Source organism: Nomia melanderi, chromosome 9 (assembly GCF_051020985.1).
Source record: "Nomia melanderi isolate GNS246 chromosome 9, iyNomMela1, whole genome shotgun sequence".
Taxonomy (NCBI): domain Eukaryota; kingdom Metazoa; phylum Arthropoda; class Insecta; order Hymenoptera; family Halictidae; genus Nomia; species Nomia melanderi.
The window spans coordinates 13,379,976-13,402,677 of NC_135007.1; the positions used below are offsets into that span (position 1 = coordinate 13,379,976).

Consider the following 22,702-nt stretch of genomic DNA (forward strand, 5'->3'; position numbering starts at 1 on the left):
TCTTACCGATCAGGCGGTCTCCGTCTAGCTTCGGCGGACTCCCCCACTCGAGCGGAGCAGGGTCCGCGTACGCGTCCGCGTTCTCCGTGGCCGGTAGGCGGCCGACCGGGCGTACGTGGGCCCTCTAGTGTAGCTGCACACATGCACGCGACAGCATCTGACCGCCGTACTAGCCGTCGCAGCCGTAGCTGCCACCGTCGTAGCTCGTCGCGGACGCCCGTGTGCCTGCGATAACAACCCGAGTAACCCGCCTCGCCTCGCTCTCTCTCTCTTTCTTTCTCTTTCTCTCTCTCTCTCTCTCTTTCTCTCTCTCTCTTGCTCTCTCACTCACTCTCTCTCTCTTTCCACCTTCTCCCGCCTCGGTATCCGCTCTCCGGGTTGCTCGTCCGCGAGGGGGTAGACGCCGCCGTCACCACCGCCGCACGCACACCCCTCTGTCTCTCTCTCCTGTTGTCACCCCCAATCGCGAGGAACGGAACGGAGCCGCCGCACGTGCGCCGCCGAGTCGTCCGTCCGTCCGCGCGTACCGTTCGCCCGAGCACAGAGAGTGTTTGATAACCGAGCCGCCGCAGCACCCGTGAAAACAGTGAGACCACGCGCGACCCGGACCACCGCCACCACTACCACCACCACCACCACAACCACCACGCAGTGCCGGTTCCTTCAGTATCCCGAAAGCCACCCCGCGGCGGATCCTGACATGGTGGCCGGCGCGAGACGCATCCCCGACGTCCGCGGGTTCATCGACGGCTGACGCGAGCCGCGACAGGTGACAGACACTGACGCGGGGCCGCGCCGGTGAACGGATAGAGTCGCGCGAGTGCGGAGTTCGTCGATGGTACGCTGCCCGGCACGTGTCCCCGGTGACAGGTGTAGCGCGACGGGAACGAGGGCCGAGGGACTTTGGTGTTCTTCCCGATAACTGTACACACCGCGCGCGCGTCGAGTGCCGTGGGGCAACGGATAGTGAGACGATAGGACCGGTGGAACTTTGGGAGTGCACGCTCGGTGCCGGACAATTCTGTGCTTGTAGTGTGTAGTGTTTGATGAGTATACTGTGTTCTCGCGGGATAAGGGACGTCAACGCAGGATCATCGGCAAACAGAGACCTTCGCGGGGGACTGTTCGTTGATCGCCTGTTGACCGAGGCTGCTCCGTTCACAGCCGAACGAGAAGAGGATCTCGCTGTCCGCGAGCAACGGAGGGCAACGCCGAGGAAGGTTCTCTGTCGAAGGGACGCGGCAGGCGGACACGTTGGATCTCGCGGCGTTGGCTGCTTACGGGGGCGTCTCGGGACCCAGGGTCGCGGTGGCGGGCACCGGGGTCCTCGCGCTGCCCGGCCTGATACCCGACAAGGGTTTATCATCGCCCGGAGGTCAGTCTAAAGCAAAGTCCGCAGGGCTGGCGGGTCTCGACAGCGAGGCGGTGCGCCGGTGGGTCGCCGAGGCCACGCGTACCGTCCGGCAGATTCCGCCTCCGGTTGTGGTACCCTCGAGCTCCCATCACCAGCAGCAACAGCAGCAACAGCACCGGCAGCAACAGCATCATTCCAGCCATCGACAACGTCAGGAGCCTAGCCCACCGTCGGTGGGCGCCTCCCTTTTCGCGTTGCCGTCGTCGATGACCCAGACCCCCAGCATGCATCTGCTGGAGAACAACAACTTGGTGGAGGTTGCGATGGCACAGCAGCAGCAGCAACAGACTCAGCAGCAAATGCAGCAGCAACAGCAACAGCAGAAACAGAAGCAAACCAGCCCGACGAACAACAACACGATCGAAGCGTGGAGATCGATCCAAGGTGGACACCAGTGGTGGAGCACTCCTGGTGGCGGCGTGCACCAGGAGCAGCCACAGCAAGTGTCCCCGATCGGACAGGTCGGCCAGACGCAGCAGACCGGCCTGGTGTGCCAGAGGCAGCAGATTCAGTCGGAGATCGACCAGCCGTTAGATTTCTCCGTTGGCTCGATGCAACAGCAAAGGGTGCACTCCAGGGCGAGGACCATCCACGAAAGGCTCCAGGGTAGGATGCACGACAACAACAACGGGACGACCGTCGGTGGACAGAAGATCGTCCGCGGGACAGGCAGCAGGCGAAGCTACAGCCCTAGCGAGGGTAGCAGCAGCAGCAGCGAGGACGAAGGTGTTTCCACTGGCGGCAGCCCTACCGGGCCACTTCGCGGCGCTGAAAACGGTGAGTCTTCGACACCGAGTTTCGTTCGACGTGCTGTTCGCCGGTTTTTCGTGGAAGCTGAACGCGTCGCATCACGTCGCGTTGATAACCGCGGATGACGCAACGTATTGTACAATCGTATACACGGATCAAGAGGTAATCAGGCGGAGCCGTAATTAGCCAGGTCGGAATTCGAAGCGGTGTTCCGTTCGTTTGTTCGCGAGCTGCTTCGGGATTCGTTTCGCGTGGATGTCGGAACGATTGAGAGATCGCGCGAGCGGATTTAGGATAAGACCGACGCGCGAAGCCAGTTCTCCAGCCGAATCGTGCGTTGCGGCCGAACGCGATGCAGCCCGTGTTTCCTTCTTTATCTCCGGTGCTTTCTCAATTCGGAGGAATTGAAAGATTGTCTGTTTGAATGGGCTTATCTGGGCGATAAGGTAATCGATGACTAAGATGTTCTAATTTTCCGTATCGATTGTTTAATTGCCGGGAAATGGGTTCGGCATTAATGTTATCAGTAATTTTTACTTGCTCGTACTGCGCGCTACGCTCGATTATTTAATTACTATTTGATCGGACGTTTAATTCTTTTGGAGTAGCCATTCTTGTCCGCGATAGGATATCGTTTGTACATCGTCGTATTTTATTGCAAACTTCGCGAACGTGAGTCACGTTGGTCGATATCGCCGTTCCTTCTCGGACCTCTTCTCTACGTGACTCTCGCTTTCGGAGCTCTTCCGATTACGATATTATAATGCTCGCAGCATTTTCGTTTCCGTTTTATTATCAATCCTGACGCTCAGGTGCCCGCGCGCGTTCCTGTCGTCTCTGACATCATCGCTTTTCTGAATACTTGTGACGCAACCTCGCAATCTCGTTTCCACTAATTAATCCCTTCCGATCGCGGCACTGTCGGATCACTCTGTCGCCTCATCAATAAGCATATTAACCGCGGGCAAAAACGAACTTTCAATATTCGACGCCAAATGTCACTCGTTCTCTCCGACACAACGCGCCGGCAAATGTGACTTAATTGTTTCTATATACAATTCCGTGATTTATATACTATATTATAGGTCGGGTTGCACAATGCCTTGCAATACTGAAAAATAATTGGAATTACGATATAATTGACTGGCAGTTGTGTCGCGGCTACGCGGAGCACTTGAATTCCACGCCGCAACAAATATGTTAATCGCGGGGATCGAAAAAGCCCGTTAAAGACTTACCGACGAATATTGTTGTTATTACGCGGCCCCATTAGCTCGTTATCTTTGGAATATTATACGAAAAGTGTGCATTAACATATCCCGCTGTGATCTCGCATAAACAAACATATTCGAACAACACCAAATACTACATCCTCCAACTACTCCATTTTCTTCATGATTATCACACAATTTACGTATACTAAATCCAGCAACACAACTCAAGGAAAGAACAAAATACAAGTTAACTTCACGAAGTTCATTAATCAAACTACACTGAACAAAAACGAATATAACATTACTGAAACAGTACACTAAATATTAAAAACTACCTTCAATATCTCCCGACTACGCGTTACAATGCAACACCGAATCTTTCATCTAAACTGTAACAAACATTACAATAGAAACATTCCGCAGATCACAAAACACAATGAGATCCACTATCAGGTTAGCCTCGATACTGACACATTAGCTTCATCCAAAAGTCCTCAATCGTTACCGCGACGTTCGAGCGACTAAATCATCCCTCCGATAAACCAATAACAAACCAACTCTCCCACATTTTCCAAAGACAAACGGAAACCAAACAAAGTGCGCAAGGGGTTAACCAGTCCCGTCCATTTACCGTCGACTCGGTTCACCGACGAAACCGGAGCTCGCGGACAAGACAAACGAACGGTGCGTCATGCTCCTGCTATTTGTCCTCACGGAAACACGAAACGACGTCCGCGGGTGTCGTGCATGATTTTGGGGGAAAACCGTGGCCCGATCCGTCAGCTGTCAATGCCCGCAGCCGATCGCCACCCCCGCGCAATCTCGCCGTGGCCTTTGTTGCCCGGGGAAATGGTCGCATTGTGCATTCGTTCCATTGTGAGCGCGCGTGCAACCCCGAGCCTCATCCGCGATGTAAGGCGTTTCTACCTGAAACGAGCGTTCTCTCCGCACTCCGCTACGAGTATAACGCTGCTCGCTTCCATACGCAAATACGCGCGCGTTTTACGACGGGAAGGCCAATTCCCTTTTCCGTCTCGTCTCGCCTCGCTCCCTTCGGAACGATTCCACGCCGCGATAACGGAATTCCTCGCGGATAGATTCGCGCTCGCGCTCCGCGGCCGCTGAAGACACTTGTCTGCTTGAGAACGAATTAGTCCGTCTAACGCAGGGTGACCAGACATCCCGATTTTTCAGAATTTATTCATCGCTGTCTGTGTGCTAAATGTCTCTAAGAGATACTTTTGGGGCTGTTCTAATGTCTTCAAATGTTCATAGTTCCTATTTCTACTCGATTGCTACGATTGAGTGTTGAATCCTTCTACATATCTATTGAATCGTATTGCTCTATCATTGTTCTATCGAAGAACTTAGAAATAGGTTCCCTAGCATAGGCGTCTAAAATGTTTCTTCCCTCATTCGTCGATTTCCATACCCCATGTTCCAATTTTCAATTACATCATCGTCTTAATCTACAATCTTGATAGATCTACAATCTCCGACTTGTCCTTAGACTAGCGGAAAGTATAAACACAGAAGATTCTTCGGCATACATAGAATTGCTCTCTTAGAATTTATTGTTTGAACACATCGTATATTCACTGTAGGATTACATGTTGATACACGAGCATATTTTACTCTTGCTACAATAGTGATTGCTGTACCAACAGGAATTAAAATGTCTAAATACGTCTGCCCTTCCTCTTTCCTGAATTTTCATATCCCCTGCCCCGACTCTTCGTTGGATCAGTCCGATCGCCTCGCTGTAACGACAATCCAGGTATTCGTTTAGCGACGGGGAATCGCGTCAGCCTAGAAAACACTGGATTCTCCTTTGCTCGGGCACGAACGATCGGCTGACGCGCGCGCCCACTTTTCCATAGAGCAGAACGTGTTCCGCCGCTGTTATCGGCGACGATAACAAACATTATTCCGTGGAAACGCGCGCGGATTCGCTGGCTCGCTCGCTCGCTCGCTCGCTTATTCGTTAATTGAGCGACGTGAGCCGACCGGCGATCGGCTTATCGAGGGGGAATCTCCGTGTACTATCTTTGCGCCCCGAGCCGATCAAAGTGTGTCAATAATTTGCGCGTTATTGCCGGCGTGAGTCATACTCCATTCCGGGTTTAACAGTTTTTCGGGTAATGGCGATGCTGGGTTTGATTATTAGCTTGATTGGAGCTGGAGTCGGATGGCGCTGGAAGAGGCCGGCGATTTCTAGTCGTTCGCTACCAAATGTTGAAAAAGGAGTGCCCGAAGAAATATTTTACACTGGCTATTACGGTTTCTTATAATTAAATTAATTAGCTGGCGAATGTTTCGTCCGCCGTACCATCTCTCGGATCCTCTTTTTCGTTCCTTTAATTGTTAGCACGCTGGCATCGGGGAAAATTCTTCAGGGATTTTTTGCGATTCCATTAGAGAGGCAGTTTTACAAACGGCGAATCAGTTCGGTTCACTGGAATCGCGCGTGCCCCGAGCACGTGCACGCGCAACCGCGTCGGGCGACGAACAACCGGTAGCAGCCTGGAAAAATCGCGACGAGCGTCGTCCGCACCGTTTGCCCGCGATAAATCCTCGATCGCCCCGTAAAAACTAAATATTATTGTATTTGTATCTGGCCGATGCGTCGAAGTTATCTCGGAACGCGTGTTTATTATCGCGGGTTAACGTGTGTCGTCGCGATACCGCGAAAATAAGAATGGTCGCAATTAAAACGATACGGGCCGGCCTCGCGTCATCTGATTCTAAACAGACGGATCTTTATTAGTTTCCAGAAACGTTGCAGCGCGAACGCGGTGCCGCGCTGATAACAGTGTTTCCTCTCGCCGCGTAGCTCGTTCGAAAATATCGACGACAATAACGACCAATTTACACGGCGATCGCGAACTGGTTCGATCCCGAACGGCGCGAAATGTAGGCATTTATTCGTCCCCGATAAAACGATACCGTTCGCCGATTAATCCCCGTCGAGTATCGATAATCGGCGGATCCAGGAAAACCGAGTCGAAAGAAATTATCTTTGATTTCCGTATTATCTCGGCTTAATCGGCGGACGAGCGGGCGGTTTCTCGAAGCCGTCGTTCCCGCGCGCGAGCCTGTCTACATAATTGCACCGATATTCAAAAATACGACGGTAAATAAGAACAACCGTGTAGTCAGCGGCCGCGCGGAGAGAAAAAAACGTTGCCCGATATCGTATCTGTCGATAAGGTACTTGCCTTCTAAGGCTTGTTTGAATAAATATTCCACGTAAGCGCGCGCGTGATCGCGCCGGTTATTTTCGATGAGCTACGCGCGATACCACGAAAAATCCGTTTCTTTCGTTGTCCCCGCGGTTTTTTCTTCTCTCGAGTGAAAACGTGGAGTGCTCCAGATAATAGGTACGCCGCGACCTTATATAACGACCACAGGCTCGGCTCCGCCGCGTTATTTACCTGTCACGTTGTTATCATCCGCGAGCGACGCGTTGAAATTCAGATTACCGTTCACCTCTGTTTTCGCTCCTCTTCCATCGCGCGGCGAGACACGTCGAGTCCTTCGGGCACCGGCAAAAGTCCTCGATTCTACTTCTAGGATTACAATGGAATGCGATCCTTGGACTATTCTTTGTAGAATTTTCAATCACAATGATTGCGAGACAATGTTGCAGTCGAACGACGGATTTCGCTTGCGTTTCGGATTCGTTATCTCCTATCGTGGAAACCGATTTGAACATCACTCAGAAATTCGACGGTTCGATCTGGTTTTTCAATAGTCACTTAACACGACGCGCGAGCTGGTGCCGGCGATAAGGCTGTCGAGTCTGCTCGATCAGATTTTTCGTCGCGCATCGGAGATTAATTGGAGTTCCAATTTTAGATTAGAAGATCGTGCACAGTATCGTAGACTTTTCAAGAAAACCGATTGGAAAAGACCTCGCCTCCTATTCCGACTCTTTTACAATGATACTGTTTTCTGATCTAGCGATTAAGTTTAATAACCACTTCACAATGCTTCATTTGCCCGATTCGTTCTCTTATTTCAGTTCCACGCACACCACGGCCTATTATACGTTAGTGTAAACACTCAGTTGTACTAGATCCACTAAACACGCCATTATCCCTATCAAACTCCGTAATGAAACGCTGGAACGCTCGGGATTCCGATTCCTCCGTTCAAACACTCGCTCCGTAAGCCTAGCAACACGCTTCAACCAATTCCTTCGATCACCTTGCATCATCGATTCCCTTTTTTCCCCTTTTCCTGTTTCACTGAACTCACTCTACTTGATCATCTTATTTCCGATGCTAATTTGCTACTCGCCAATTAACCTACACCTAACCACTCAACACTCCAAACTGTCAGCCACTAAATGTCAAAGAACGATTCGTCTGCATAAAAAGAACGATTCATTTTACCAAGGACTTTATAAACAAATACTCGATTCTACCTACAACGTACAAAATATCCACTGAATTTTCCAGTAAGTACTGATCATTCTCACACGCAACACACTCCGTAAAAACCAAATAGACCCTATTCTAATTACAAAGGTACCACTCCTTTCCCTCAATTTCCTAGATTGTCCCAGTACGCACAACTCTCCCAGCATTTACCCTCCACTGCTGAACCATTATACACGACAAACCTGACATCCCCGTTCCACTCGCAATTTCACAATGAAAAACATGTCGTTTTTCTTACACGACCCAATAACGCAGCCTCGCGTCGGTTGTCACGTTACGCGGATTATTCCACGGCGAGCGGTATAATTAGCCGAGGAACGAGCCTGCCTTCTTTTCGTCGTGCTAATATAACGTTCAATATGGGAGAATATAATTAATCCTGGCAAGGAACACGCGCAAGGGAAGGTGGGGAAGCGGCTTATGTATCGGAGATGGCCGATCGAACAGGGCCCAGGGACCTGTTTCCCCTCCCCTCTCCCCCTCCGTGTGCCCCGTCCCGTGTATTACGGTGTAACGCGATACGCGTTTGATTCTATGTTATTTACGGGCAGGTGTAGCCGCGCAACAATGTTTATCACATAATTAGATTCTATGCCCGGGCAATCTCTATCGCGGGCCCGTCCGTCGGGCCCCTCGGTGGACGGCGACGACGTTTCCGCGCGGGATAGCAACGCGCGCGCCCCGTGATAACAATAATTTTCTCCGCCGGCGTTCTCCATATTGATTCCGTCCGACAATGTCCCGTACGTGACCGAGTCCTCCATTCTCGTTTTATCCGGCCTCCAGGATTTTTCTGCCGGCCCCGTGTTTTCTCTTCTCGGCTTCTCCGCGTTCCGCGCTTCGAACGCGCCGGTTTTTTTTTAATTGTGACTTTCGACGGTGTGCCGTACGTGTGGATAATGGGACTGGCGTTGTGAACAATCCGTGGGAGACGTCGAGCTAGAGTCGAAGGTTCTCGGAGATTTGGTAACGCCGCGTTGCTTAACCCTTTGCACTCGAATCCTTCTCGCTGGGAGTATTCGATATTCTCTGGGGAGGATGATAGTTTTTGAGAGTAGTTTATGTAGCAATGATGCGTGAATTAGGGGACAACTCTGGTTTATCTTAATATTGTAGATTGATGCAGTAGGCATAGTTTAATGGTGAACGCTTAACTTTATAACTTTGCTGTATCAGATCGTGTGGCGGAGTGCAAAGGATTAGACGCTTTTAGTACTTTTAGTTATGCGAGAGGGCTGTTTAGATGAGAGTGATAAGAAACTGGAGGAGATATTCCTGGTATCATGGATGTTTTCGTAAATGCGAGATGTCACGCGAGAGTTGAACGATACGGAAGTAAAGGAGTGAAGCACATAAACGTTCTAATGAATTTTAATTATATTTCCAAGTTTCCGCGCAATGTCTCGGAGAAAAACGGTTTTTCTATTAAATTAGCGGCAATAGTACACGAACAAAAACAGGGGCCGCCGCGAGACACGCCGATCATCGATCCGGCCGTTAATTATACACCTATCCAGCCACGTCCGATTAATTACGATAACATTGATCGGTAAGTAAACCGTCAGTGGTTCTCCAAGGCTTCGCTGGCTCGTAATCGCGGAAACGTCGGTGGTTCACCGGTGGAAACCGTCCTAATCTACGCCTCAACGAGCCCGTTATCGAAGCTTCCGTCTCGATCGGGGAGCCGATCGCTATCGCGGCGAATTCCGACGGTCGAATTTTATTTAGGTCTCGCGGCGGAGCGGTCGTTTATTTTTCGGAGGGTGTAATTATGCGAAAGAGGGCATCCGCGTTCGTTAGCGGTAAGAGAGACGCGGTCCCGTGGATCTCCTTCGCCGTCGGATTACTCGCGTGCGGAAAATTAGACGGCCACGAACCGATTCGTGAGAGTGCTCGCTCCGTGTTCTGGCTCCTTTTTCGTCCCGGCCATGATCTTCGGCGATCCGCCGAGTTTCGTGTGTCGACGACAATTCCCCGAAGCCGTCCCTCCACCAGTGGCGGACCAGCGACCGCTTCCCTGCGGAACTTCTTTTTCCCTCCCTCGTCTTTTCGTTGACTTAACATTTTCATCGGTCGGCATCCCGCCGACGTCCGTTCCACGCCGTGAAACAGCTTCGACGTTATGACCGCTCAGCAACGACGTCCAATTCTTTAAAATATCGAGTGGCCAACGGCGCTGAGTGTCCTCGTCGCTCGAGGATCATCCGGTTAGCAGCTTCAGAAATATTTCATTACGCTGGAGTAAATCAATTCTTCGAGTCTCTCTTGTGCTTCGAATATTGGGCTACTGGGATATGACAGTGTTGAAGTTTGAAGTTTGAAGTTTGAATTTGAAATTTCCAATTTAAACGTTTTCATAGATACTTCGACGATTCTACCGTGTTCCAATCAGCATTGAAATAAAAGGAAATATTTATGTAATCTACGCAAGACACGGTTTTACAATAACGTTCCGTTACATCAGACTCCAACGCGATCACTGACAGAAATACCCAACTATTTCGTGGAAGCAATGCGTACTAATAACATTACTTAACAACCGAAAGTAAAAAAGAACAATGTATCCTAACAGGGGATATACATTTATTACGGCCTTTAATTGATCAGCGCCACGTCCATGCGCGATATTAACCAACCGCTAGATGACTAACGAAAACAGCTTAACCAGAACACTTTAATAAAACTTAATCAATCAAGCGCGTTATCTAGTTTTACAGCTACACTATCTCCAATTTTTCGCTCGCCGTTTAAAACTTTCTATCTAGTCCACGACTGCACGTATTTATTGATCAACGTGCAGCGGTCGACATATCAACTCTATCCACTCAATTAATTACCCCTTCAAATGTCTAAAACGATTCGAGTCCTTCGTACGCCTTCATCCTTCGATATATACTCCACGCCTAGTTGCATTCAAACGAACCACGATCCAGCCTGAATCATCGATCACCTAAAAAAAAAAAGCAAAAATACATCGTTTGTTGACACCGATCGATCCGAGTTGAATATTTATTTAGTATTTATTTTCGCGATTCGCGTTGGTGTAGGGGGACGAGGCGAAACGGTCTTTTATCGATCGGCAATCTCGCGCGTCACTTGAGAAATGAAGGCTTGGCTCGGCCGCGAGAGATAAAAAGGCAGGAGGACGGGCGCGATCGGTGGAACGGAGAAGGACAAGACGGGGACCGGAAACGACGCCGTCCCGGCTCGACTAACACGCGTTTCACGTTCGTGTAAATTTCGTAGGCTAACGCAAACTCGAATGAATAATGTACCGAGCCCCGCTCCGCCGTTTCCGGGGATGGCCCGCGCTCGGAAATCGTGGAAACCCCGTGGAAACGCGCGCGGATCGGCCACGACGGCTCTCCTCGATCGGTCGGTCGATCGCCGAATTCCACGGGGTAATTGAATCGCGATTGCGAAAGCAAACAGACGTTCGCCTTTTCTCGGAATGACGAACGGTTCTCGCTTTTCTCCTTCGCCTCCTTTTTCCCCTCGAATCGAGACGAGATAATCAATCGCGATACCGATGCACCGAGCGAATTTATTGCGCGCGATCGTCGATTTTTGCTCCTAATCAATCCGCCCGTGTTGCTCCTCCGTTCATCGAAGCTCCGCTAATTAACCTATTTGCATCGTACGACAACGAATAAGGTAGATTTCCTTCGAATTTCTTTTCTTCATTGTATTCGAACGATTCAAGTGTGAAAGGGAGAATGTAGATGTTAATACAGAGTGATGGTAATATAGTAAGTAACAGGAATGTCGATATAATAATACGGTAACATTGCTTAACGGTCAAATGATTAATTACTAAGTCGCCGAAGGAGATTTGTGTCGACTGTCTTCGATTCGAACGCTTTCTCACATTCTCGGTAACAACGTTCGAACGAATATAACTTAATTGTAACTTAAGTCACATTACTGTCTATTCAGAAACTTCCTCACAATCTCAGAAGCATCAATCAAAGATCAAAATGAAAGTAATGATATTCAAGCCTGGCAAGCTACTTACTAATTCATAAATCACACTTTCGAATCGAAATTGCGTTCCAAATGCTTCTCCTATAGGATCCGTACGTTCCGAACGCCAATGGGAGTTGCTTTAGAAAAAAGTAGCTTCGCCAATTATAAAAAGAAAATAATTTGTAACGGCGTGGCGTTAGGGGAACGCGAACAAGGAACGGATTAACGTCGATGATTAATCGGATTCTAATCGGCGATGGTCCCGGAAGCCGGCAGCCATTTCTCCCGTTACGTCAGGCCGGCTATCGTGACCGCTGATTTGCATTGTCCGTCGGGTTACCGATTATAGGCCTTGCGACTACGGCCCGTTCGAATTAAGGCCGCGTTCGTAACCTGTCTGCGAAATGCTCCGGGCTACGAACTCGCCGAATCCCGTCTATTACGGAGCGGGGACACGGATGTCGGTTTCTCCGGGCGAGCTCGTGGGCACGTGACTCGTAGGTGGTGGGCTTTATGGAAATCGTCGGCGAACAGTGGCCGATTTGCATCGGGAAATTGAAACCCGCCGTGGGACGTGCCGCGGAACCGAAACAATGCGAAATTAACGGCGACAAGCGACGGAGTAAACTGCCGGCAACTTCTCGGCCCCGGTATTTCTCACGCGAGCGAAGGGCGTAGCCCTTCATTTTGCTTTCAACGGATAGAGTATGATCGTCCGATTCTCGGGGATCTCGCGTACCGTCGACTGGCGTCCTAAGAAATAGGCTACTGATAATTGAATTATGAAAATTGGTGTTTTTGTAACGCGGTGAAAGCTACTTAAACTCCAGCGGATCGCGTCTTTGTGGTTTAGGAAGAGCTGATGATTGAGTTGTAGAACATTCTATCTTTGCGGCTTAAGAAGAACTGATTAGACTATGGAACTTTGTATCCTGTCAGCTTAGAAAGAACTAATCATTCGAAGAGCTGTAAAACAGAATTCAATATCGCTGAACAGAGTTTCGTTCGATTTTATTTCATTAACGATGAAAAGAGAATTGCTCTTAATCTACATTCGAACTTCCAACTACTCAGCTGAAGAGAACAGAAAACAAAGAATCCTTATACCCTATTTAAATACCTGAACGCTACAGATCCGGTGCGATCTCAGCGTCTATCCCCCAAGTCGACCGAAGAAATTTACAATTACCAGGCACAATCCCCGCAGAATACAAAAGTCCGCCATAACGACAGCCCTAAAGGCCATCAGCCTGTCACCAGAGAAATCTCACCTGTTACATAGGACACGGTGGATCCTCACGAAAAAAGGCTCCGTATACGTGACCCGCGGTGGGTGGACGTCGGGGGCCGGTTCACGGGAATGGGGAATGAGAATGGGAATGCGGGGATTCCCGGTAGGTAGGCGCAGACAGTAAGGAAGGTATAGCAGCGCACCCATATAGCTGGTGGCAGGTAAAGCCGCCGGATAAATCTCACCTTGGATAGGTCAGGTTGGGCCAGGAGGATTCCAATAAGGAATGGAGGACCGTGCAGGGGTCACGTGGCGGCTCTCTTCCCTCTTTCCCCGCCTCTTTCTTCTTTTTTCACCGCTCCCTCTCTTTCTCACTGTCCCTTTATCTCCGTTTCTCCCGCTGGATCCTCCCATGTGTTTCTTTGACCGGCTAGGTACCAGGTATACCTCAGCAACCCTTTTGCCCTGACGCGACCGGAGCAGCCACCTTTTCGCGTGTGACGTGGAAGTGTGCGTTCCCGGTGTGTACGGGATCCCCGGGACGCAACACAGGGAAACAAGCCGACAAATCACCGTCCCGACGCGACACGCGACCGACTTTCCTGCGGCTTTCTTTAAACATCCAGCCAGAAGGGTTTCTGGCCACGTGCCAGGGGTTTTCACGTTTCTCTCCTGGTACACGCGTCTGGACACCTGGCCCCCTCTTTTAATCCTCGGGACGCGGAGGCTGGGAAGCTTGTCTTTTATTCATCGGGACTCCTGTGACTCTTGTCTTACGTTCTCTTTGGTAATTGCGCGTGGAACAATTAACGCGGGCTTAATAACTTTCCAATAAGGTAATAGATTCTATTGTTCCCCGTGGATTTACATTGATTACAAAGTTTAGGCTTCTGAACTTCGGGATTTGCCTTCAATCGATGTGAACCGAAGAATATTCATATCCGTTACATTCAATCCGATGTCTTCATCGTTAATTCATCTGAACTTCCATAGGTAATTTCGGATGTTGTAACTTTGATTAGCACACGGAAGGAACTTTACCTTTGTAACGTCCGACCGAGTGATACCTTAGAAATGATCAGCTTCGCCAATAATAATTATCTTTACAATCTTCGTGGAAGCGACTGTCTAATCGTTCTAAACTATCTGTGAAATCGAGAGAAATAAGGATATAAGCTACCCTGACATTAAAGTTGCGATTCCAAGTTCATCTAAAGTTCCCCGGCCGAGGATCGAGAGCCGGACGTTGTCAAACGCGCGTCAGCCAGGCCGATCGCAATCTCCGTCAGCCTCGAGTGTTTTTCCAACGAAAGGACTCGGCCGGTTACCCCGTCCATAACTCTTCGTTACCCGTGGCACCGGTCGGGACATGCAAATTATGAGTCGCGTCGTTATCCTGTCTCCCGCGACTCGGATCGATACGATCTCCCGCGCGTCGATGACGAATGCGTCGAAGCCGGCCTGGGACGAGTCATTCGCGCGCGGGAAGAACTGCACGGCCGACCTTGCCGGCTCGCTCTCTCGCGCGCTGATCGGAAAAGGAAATGCGCTCCCCAGTAATGAGAGCTCCGCCGGTACGCGCAGGATAATGCGAGGTGAACCGAGACAACACGCGTGACCACTCACAGACGAAACTCTGTCGATGACGGGGGACTCGGTGAGAATGTAGAATGCCGCGTGTTTTTTTGTTCCTGTTTTTCTGTTGTTTAAGATACTATCGATCGCCAGCGTTTTTCTACATTCAAGCTGTTCACTTGGGTTTAATTTTAGTTTTACCTGTCGGTTCAGTTTCAGTATGGCGTGAGGTTTGCTTATAGTTGTTGGTTTAGCTATAGCTCCGGTATCAGTTTCAACTATTCATTGAACTTTAGTTTCAGTTGTACTTGCTCCTTTCGGTTACCAATCCCTCCTGCCAAAAAAACCCCGGAATATTCCATGATCACGAATTCCTACAGAATTCGAGCCCACTCCAACACATAGTAAACTTTTCAAGGAGACCGTGTCCAACGGCTGCCCATTTATTCTCGCGGATCATTCTCATTGAATCCAGCCAGCGTTATCGAGGCACACATTATAAATTAGACGCGTTAAAGCGAGGGACGCGATACACTTGATCGTCGAAGCGATTCAACGCAGCGACGGTATTGATTTGTTGCGCCTCGGATTGTGCACCGCGGTGTAATCGTATAATCGAATATGTTGCAATCTACACGCCATAACAGTGCCTCCGTACACGGACGAACATTGTTGCAAAAACTGGAACCTCATCGCGAGCGCACACTCTCCCTCACCGTTTCTTCGCCCGAGTCGGCCTCATCCGCGCGCGGGTTAGATGTTTTTTTCGCACGCGATCCGAGTTTACTTTTCACGGGTAGCCGGCTTATCTGACGCGAGCGCGCGGCTGCACGTGAGAGTGGAGGCTTCGATAGACGTCGGGCGTATACGCGCCTTGCATATTCATGCCGCGGCCGTACGATCTCGTTGATAATCGCGCGGATATTATTAGAAAAAATTTTTCCAGCATTTTCATGCTAATTCCTCATCGCGCCGGGCTCGCTCCCCCTCGATCGTTACGCATTCGTCCACGCCGCGCGCGCGCGCGCGCGCGTTTTGCCCCGGAAACATTAATTGGTTCCACCTGGAGCGCGCTTTTCCTTAATCGATCCCCGATCGGCCGACCTCCGGCTTAATGCCCGATGATTAATCGTTCCTCTAATCAATTCTAGTTTCTATCTCGTGTTTTGCATACTTAACCGACGCCGCAGTCGCTTTCATAAGTTCCACGTTGGAATTTTACGCCGAAGAAGAACAGGAGGAAGCGTTAACGCATTTGTTCGAGGAGTTCACTTTCGAAAGGTAAAAGTAAACGCTCGTGCACGTTTGAAATATTTCCCCTTTCGAAATACTGTTCCAAGGGAAATCGTATAATTTCCCTGTTTTCTCTACCTTTCTTTCGTAGGACAACTTCAGTGTCATCGCTTTAACCCTACTTCCTCCAATTTCTACCAATTGTTCTCTATTCCATTGTCTCTGTTTCTACAATAGTTTCAATTTATAAAATGCAGAAGCGCGCGTCGATTTTCATTCCGCGGCGTCTATACTCACAGCACTCACACCGGTATACCTGAAGCTCATTGAAAACGCTGGTCGAAGGATCGCATTATGCCGCGTGCCGGTTACGTCGAACCACCGGGATTTATTAATCCCCGCGTCGAATCGAATCGTCCGGCGATTCGTTATCGAGGATTTTCTTTCGCGGTGTCCGGCGGCTTCGTTTTTTCGCGTGCCGCGTAAATGGAAATCGCTAATATTTCTCAATGATAGGCCGGCGAGCGTTCAGTATGCGGCGCGGCGCGCATCCCGCTTCAAGGACCGGGGGAGAGAACGCGTTTGCGCCTGGCCGGCCGGATAAATGATGGAAATCACCATATTCATCGCATTTGTCGGCGCGCTCGGTAGCGCAGGTGAGCGGCTCGCCGTATTTGGCGGTCTTCGCGTATGCTAATCCCGCGGCGACGCGGATTGGCAGCCTAGGACGACGCGCGACCGGTTAAAAGGACGGCGCGCGGCATAATCCTTGCCGATCCGCGCTCGCCTCGCCGGAGTGGATTATTCCCTCCGACAGAGTGAAACGACGTTACATAGTGCCATTTGAGAAGCTGCTCGAAATTTATACTTTCATGGAGATTCCATAAAAATTGGCATTGTGTTCTTGGGATCGCGAAGTTGTATACTGTATCGAAAAAGCGAAATTCAAAATGGAAGTTTTAATATGATTGATACAAGTGTTACTTCGAGGTTGATTTTCGTGAAAATTATTTCTCGATTTTTCATATTTATGTAATTAGAATATAATTTCATTTATTCTTGTGAGAAAGTTGAAGGACTTTGATAAAATTAAGACGGAGAATTTTCTTTTGAATTGTAGTTGGAATGTTGTAGAATAAGGGAAGACACGTGAAATGCAGAACGAATAGGTTTTATCGTTGAGAAAATTAATTAAATTTAATATTAGTTACCGAAGGATGGATATTATGTTAATGATATCTTTAATTATATTGAACGACCAAAGTGGAAAAAGGTATGGTAAGTAATGATAATAATGGTGAAGCAGTATGCTAATATTGATTGATTATTCATTGACTAATCTAAGATGTACATATGCAAATGACGCAAATGGGTTAATCCCATGTTTCATAATGTCTAAGTAGCTGTATCTGGTAATGAAGTCTTTAAACTAGCTCGCCGTTCGTATCTAAACAAAATATGAATATTATTCAGTTCGCATCGGTCGGCGAGATACGCATCTCCCTTCATGAATGCGTAATTTTCCGCAATAAATTCCCTTTTGCGGCGAATGCATAATTCGCTTGTCCGCCGAGGAACTGCTAACAACAAAGTAACTATCGCGGGATTAACGGGGAAAGGAATCCCGTGAGAGGTTAATTCAATTTTTTCCCGGGCGCATTTTCCGCAATTTAATCGATTGTGCGGCCAGCGACAAGTCCGCCGGCCAATTAGGAAAATGAAAAAACGCGCGACACGGATCGGAATAATGATCCGCCGGCTTTCAATGTCCCATTCAACGTCGCGTTGCGCAAAGACGAATGCGTCGTTGATTAGAGGACTCGCAGAAACCGCGAAGGCGTCCGATAATTCGTGTAACCATTCGCGGAGAAGGACTCGCTTTCATCGGCGCGTCGCTGCGTTAACACCCCGGCTGCCAGAAAAATCCTCAGCGTTTCACGTATCGCTTATTCCGTCGCAACAATCATAAAAAGGAATGATTGTTAATTATTTGGTACCGTAATTCTTGCGTTACACTATTATATAGTTGCAGTGTGCCTCGATTATCCAATTAGATTGGGCGCTAAATTTATATAAGTGGAGGCTTGAGAAGAAATCCTTCAAAATATATTTGCTAAATTAAGTCTGATTAAAGAATGATCATGTTCTAAATTAACTCGCTTATTAATAACTTATCTGGACAATCTAAATCACTATTGAACGACGGTTATTTGACGAATTGTAATCGTTTCCAAATAATTCGGAAACATAAGCGATCGCTGTCTACCATGGCAGTGGAAGAGTTAATCGATCGTCGCGGCGTATTCGTTAAACGACGAAGTTTCTCACGTTCGTTGTTCCCTTGTCGCCGATGGCATCCGAGGCTTTGTGAACGCGGAAAAATGAATCAGCTGATCCTGCGGGAGGCGATCGGAGATTCTGGATCATCGGCGTGGAATGTAAGGACGCGGAGACGCGCAGGAAGCAGGAACACGCGAATTCCGCGAGCGTTGCGAAACCTCCGCGATTATCGTCCGCGGGAATTCGTTCTTTTGTTGATCTTTATGGCGAACGAAGGACGAGCGGCGCTGGAAGTTTCCCAGTAGACTGATTTCAATTTTATGCAATTTCGTACAGTTCGATGCTTCCGGCACTAACAGTTTTCCTAGGATAAATATGCATTCCACTTAACGAGAGAAAATATTCTAATTACTTCCGACTTATAAAGAAAATATTATAAACTTCACGGAATGCAACTGCATTTTTCATTTTAGACGCGAGGGAAGATTGGATCTAAAATTAAACAGAGTTTAACTAGACGCTCAGTTTCAGAGGAGGAGCACGATCGGAGATAACGAGGATATTGAAAAAGGAAATCATTCGCTAAATACTTGTTCGCTATCAATGTTTTATCAATTTTCTTTAATCGTTTGTGTCTACGTCAAACGTAGTACGCAATGCGTTAACAAGCATGTCGACGTTATCGATAATTACAAACTATCATCGGCGGCCCCGACTTCATCTTAACGTTGCGTCGAGATTGATCTTCTAATTAACACTTTCTCGCGAAGGAAATCGAAAGAAAGCGGAAAACCCACGGATGCTAACGACGTAACGCGTGCGGCGTTCAATTATTCCCGCGCCGGTCCGTGAACGCTCGCTCGCTGGTTCCCGCGCTAATCGCCGGTATTTAGCGATAAATTGTTGTCCACGGATATTTATCTTGCGGCGAATGAAATATCGAGGAACGCGGATCGCCGCTTTGCCATGCGATTCAATTAGAATCTCTCTCTCGCAACGGTAGCCGGATCGATCGCGAGATAGCGTTCAGCTTTTTGCTCCGCGAGATGCATACTGCCCGATCAGAAAAAACCGACATACGTTTTTCTTCATTATACGATGATAATCGGTTTCGCAAGCGTCGAGAGATCGATAGACGATTATTGCTTTCAAACGACGGCGTAAATGCGGCGATAGTGTCTATTAATCCAGACCCGGTGCTAATGAAAATTCCGAAAAGTCGAGATAATTTATTTCAGAAAATGGGGAACACCGAGCGGAGATTTACCGTAGGAATTACCCGTTCAATCTTGTCACTCCTCGTTTTCAAATTACAAATTTAGTTTTCGATTTAAAATGTAATTTAATAACTATAAACGTCACTCGATCCATTCGAGTTCGAATGGGACAATATTTCTTTCGTTATTAAGTTATATATTAAAGTATATCGTAGAACGAGTGACAGTTATTGAACTACGAATCCTCCTGTAAATTCACGTTCGCGGAGAAACAAAGGGTCTCGTTTCGAAATTGTGCGATTGTTCGGTTCGTCTTTGCGAATGATCGGTAACGATCGTCACTCCTCTCGCGAGGCGCGATATTCAAACGATGCGTCGTCGTTTGTTTGCGTCCGCGGGCAGATAATATCCAGGCACAGATGGTTTTATTACGTATGGCCCGTTTATTATTCTCTCGCCTCCTTTCAGCCGGGGCTGATGCAGATTTAATTACACCGTTTCGCGTAAAGCTGAATTCGGATCGACTTAATGAGCGATTCCAATCGGGACGCGTCTCCGCCTCGTGGATCCCGCGCCGCGGATCCCCGCGGCGGCGTTCCTCCGCGTCACGCGCGTTAATTAATGGATTAACTATGGAAAAAGGAATTCACGGTTGCATTAATGTTTTTGTCGACGATTCTAGCGCAACGCTCGGCGATTTTAATTGCGACGCGCGGCCATGGGACGATTTTACGATTGGCACGGACAGCTCTGAATAATTCGTCGCCTTCGGGAATCATTCGGGCGGATGAATTTAATGCTCGTTGCGGAAACAAGGAGGAATCACCATTTCTTCATTTACTTTTTGTAAACATTTCTTTTGGGGACGAGTTACATTCTCAATGTTACATTCTATCAATTGTTCTTTCTGAAGAAGTCACGATACAGTCACAATCTTCATCATTCTCCAACTCAACATTACACTCCTCCTACACAAAAATATAAAAACTGCAATAATCAAGCTCCCTTCGTCATCGCATCACAAATACACAATTTCCAAACATCCTGCCAACAATCTACAGTCAAAAGCTACACTCCCCCAACTTAATTCTTCAACCAGTTTCAATACTCCGCAACCAACGAACCGATCGCTGCGTCCAGCCGTCTCAATCTCACTTCGTCCTTGGTCTCCTCGAATATTCGGCATCAGGTTCCCCGGTAATCGCGGCGATGCATGCCCACGTACGCCGTATCACCCGCTAAACGCCGGTGCGCATAACGACGCAATCGCTACGCGCGATGCGCGGGTAATCAGCTGCAAATTGCGAGCGTATTTCGCATTAGCCCCGCCTGACGGTCGAGTCGTGGCGGATCGGGACCGGGTCTGATTGCGGCGGATGCGGTGGCGTTTGTTGCACCGTCATCGAGTGACAGTCGACAGCGGGGAGGAAGAACGAAGGGAGGAACGAAGGGAAGAACGAAGGAAAGAACGATGGAAAGAACGAAGAAGGAGGCGTCCATGGGTCTCGTTTACCGTCGTCATTACCATTACACCGGCTCCATGACGGCGTTACGTGCTTTAATTTGAATACATGAGGCAGGAAGCGACGCCGGCCGTGCATTAGCCACGCGTGTTTCTGTGTACACTCGCATTAGCTTTACTTAAATCGACGTATCCCACGTTTTCCCGTGGCTGGCCCGGCCACTGGCTCGCTCGCTCGCTCGTTCGCTGACTCAGAACCACCGCGAAATTCGAAACGACCACCGGCTGCGCGGCTTTTTGCCGCGATTACGCAAACCCCCCGGCGATATTATTCCCAGCCGCGATAGCCGCGGCGTTTTCGTTGATCCGCCGCGACCGGGGCCCGCGAAGTCCCGATTAAACCGGCGATCGTTCTTGCCGCATGGTAATTGACACGTTCGCCGCGCGCGCGCGCGAGGTTTAGGCTGCCGCCCCGCGCCGGCTAGACGCGATTAGCGCGCAGAGGATATCTTCGTTGCTCGCGTCACTTTTTGCCCGCAGAATTTCGCCTTTTTGCGTACGCTCCTGTTGATACGGTTTGTCTAATGGAGCACCGTTTTTGCGGCTTTGTCGCGGCGTTCGCCGTTACACGCGTTTTTCGGCGCATTTTCGGTGCATTTTCGGAGCTGTCGGCCGATCAAACGCGTCCGCGCCGTTTCGGCCGAGCCGCGGAAAAACTGCGCGGATATGTTTGGTTACCCGGTGGAATGTGGAACCGGGCGATGGGAAAAACGATTTAATTTAGTTCTTCTGATCGGTTATGGTTCTAGCGGGATTTAATGTTCGAGTGTTTGGAAATAAAGGTGTCGGGATTGAGATTTAAACAAAATTTGATAAACGAAACGAACCAACCACCGAAGTCAAAACCATCCTCCTTCCCTCTCAATAACTCTTCATCCACAATCCTCTCGATGCTCGCTGCCAAAACCATCGTCTAACGAAACCCAAGCAAAGTTCATTGACTCCAAACAACACTAATCGCAGTCTAAAATCTGAATCCTCCAAACCACTCCTCTCATTCCCTCCACGATCCTTGCACACTCCACAACCACCCCCGACAATCCTAGTGCCTCTTACCGTCCGCGACATAATCAGGAACGAGTCTTAATGCAATTTTAATAACCGGATAAATAAACATAAGCGTAAGCGAGGCGTAATTTGAATCCGGATGCGGCCACGATGAGCGGTTTCGATAAAGCACAATGTTAATGTGTCGGCTTAGAGAGGATCTCGATCCCCCTCCACCGTTCCGTCGTCCACCCGGAGTATTTTTTTCCTTTCCTCAACCTCCTCTCATTCTTTCCCTCCGCTTCGTCGTCCTTTCCGTCTTCCTCCCCTGGTTGCGTGAGCAGAGTGCGTGCATGCGTCCATGCGTGCGTGCGTTCGTGCGTCCGTGCGTGCGTGCGTGCGTGCGCAAGCATGTTATTTCGCAGTTTATACGAGCTATGCTAATCCGACGAGACCATAAGCGCGTCGAGCATTCCCCAAATCATGAATAATCAGCCAGCGCCCGAGAGCCTCGGCCTCGATGCTTTATTTCATTTCTTCGCCTTTCTCTCGCTCTCCGCCTCTCCGCGCACCCCCACTAGCACGATCCCCTTCCCCGTCCGGTCGTCGTCGTTCATTCGCTAATTGCACGTTCCTTTTCTTCCGATTAACATTCGGCTCGGAACGATCGCCGGCGTTTCTTGCGCCGCTTCTTCCCCGCGAACGACCGCCTCGGTATTAATTTCTTTCGCGGTTCCCTCGCCGCGGCCGAGCGGAGGAGCCGATAATTCGCGAGCCGTATAATTTTATATCGCGATCCGTCATCGGCGAGAGTTAATTTTATTCAATTAGCACGTACTCCGGCGTAGGGATACCCGCATACGATTAA

General features: G+C 49.1%; 1 protein-coding gene across 2 annotated transcripts in view; it reads left to right on the forward strand.

Annotated features, from left to right (window-relative positions):
- The first annotated feature begins 512 nt into the window (after nucleotides 1-512).
- Nucleotides 513-22,702, forward strand: part of LOC116427259 (uncharacterized) — a 165,871-nt gene continuing 143,681 nt past the window's right edge. For both annotated transcript variants that reach the window (XM_031977394.2, XM_031977395.2), the window contains exon 1: nucleotides 513-2,191. In XM_031977394.2, the coding sequence (XP_031833254.1) occupies nucleotides 1,621-2,191 (571 nt within the window). In that variant the 5' untranslated portion in view covers nucleotides 513-1,620. The remainder of the gene's footprint in view (nucleotides 2,192-22,702) is intronic.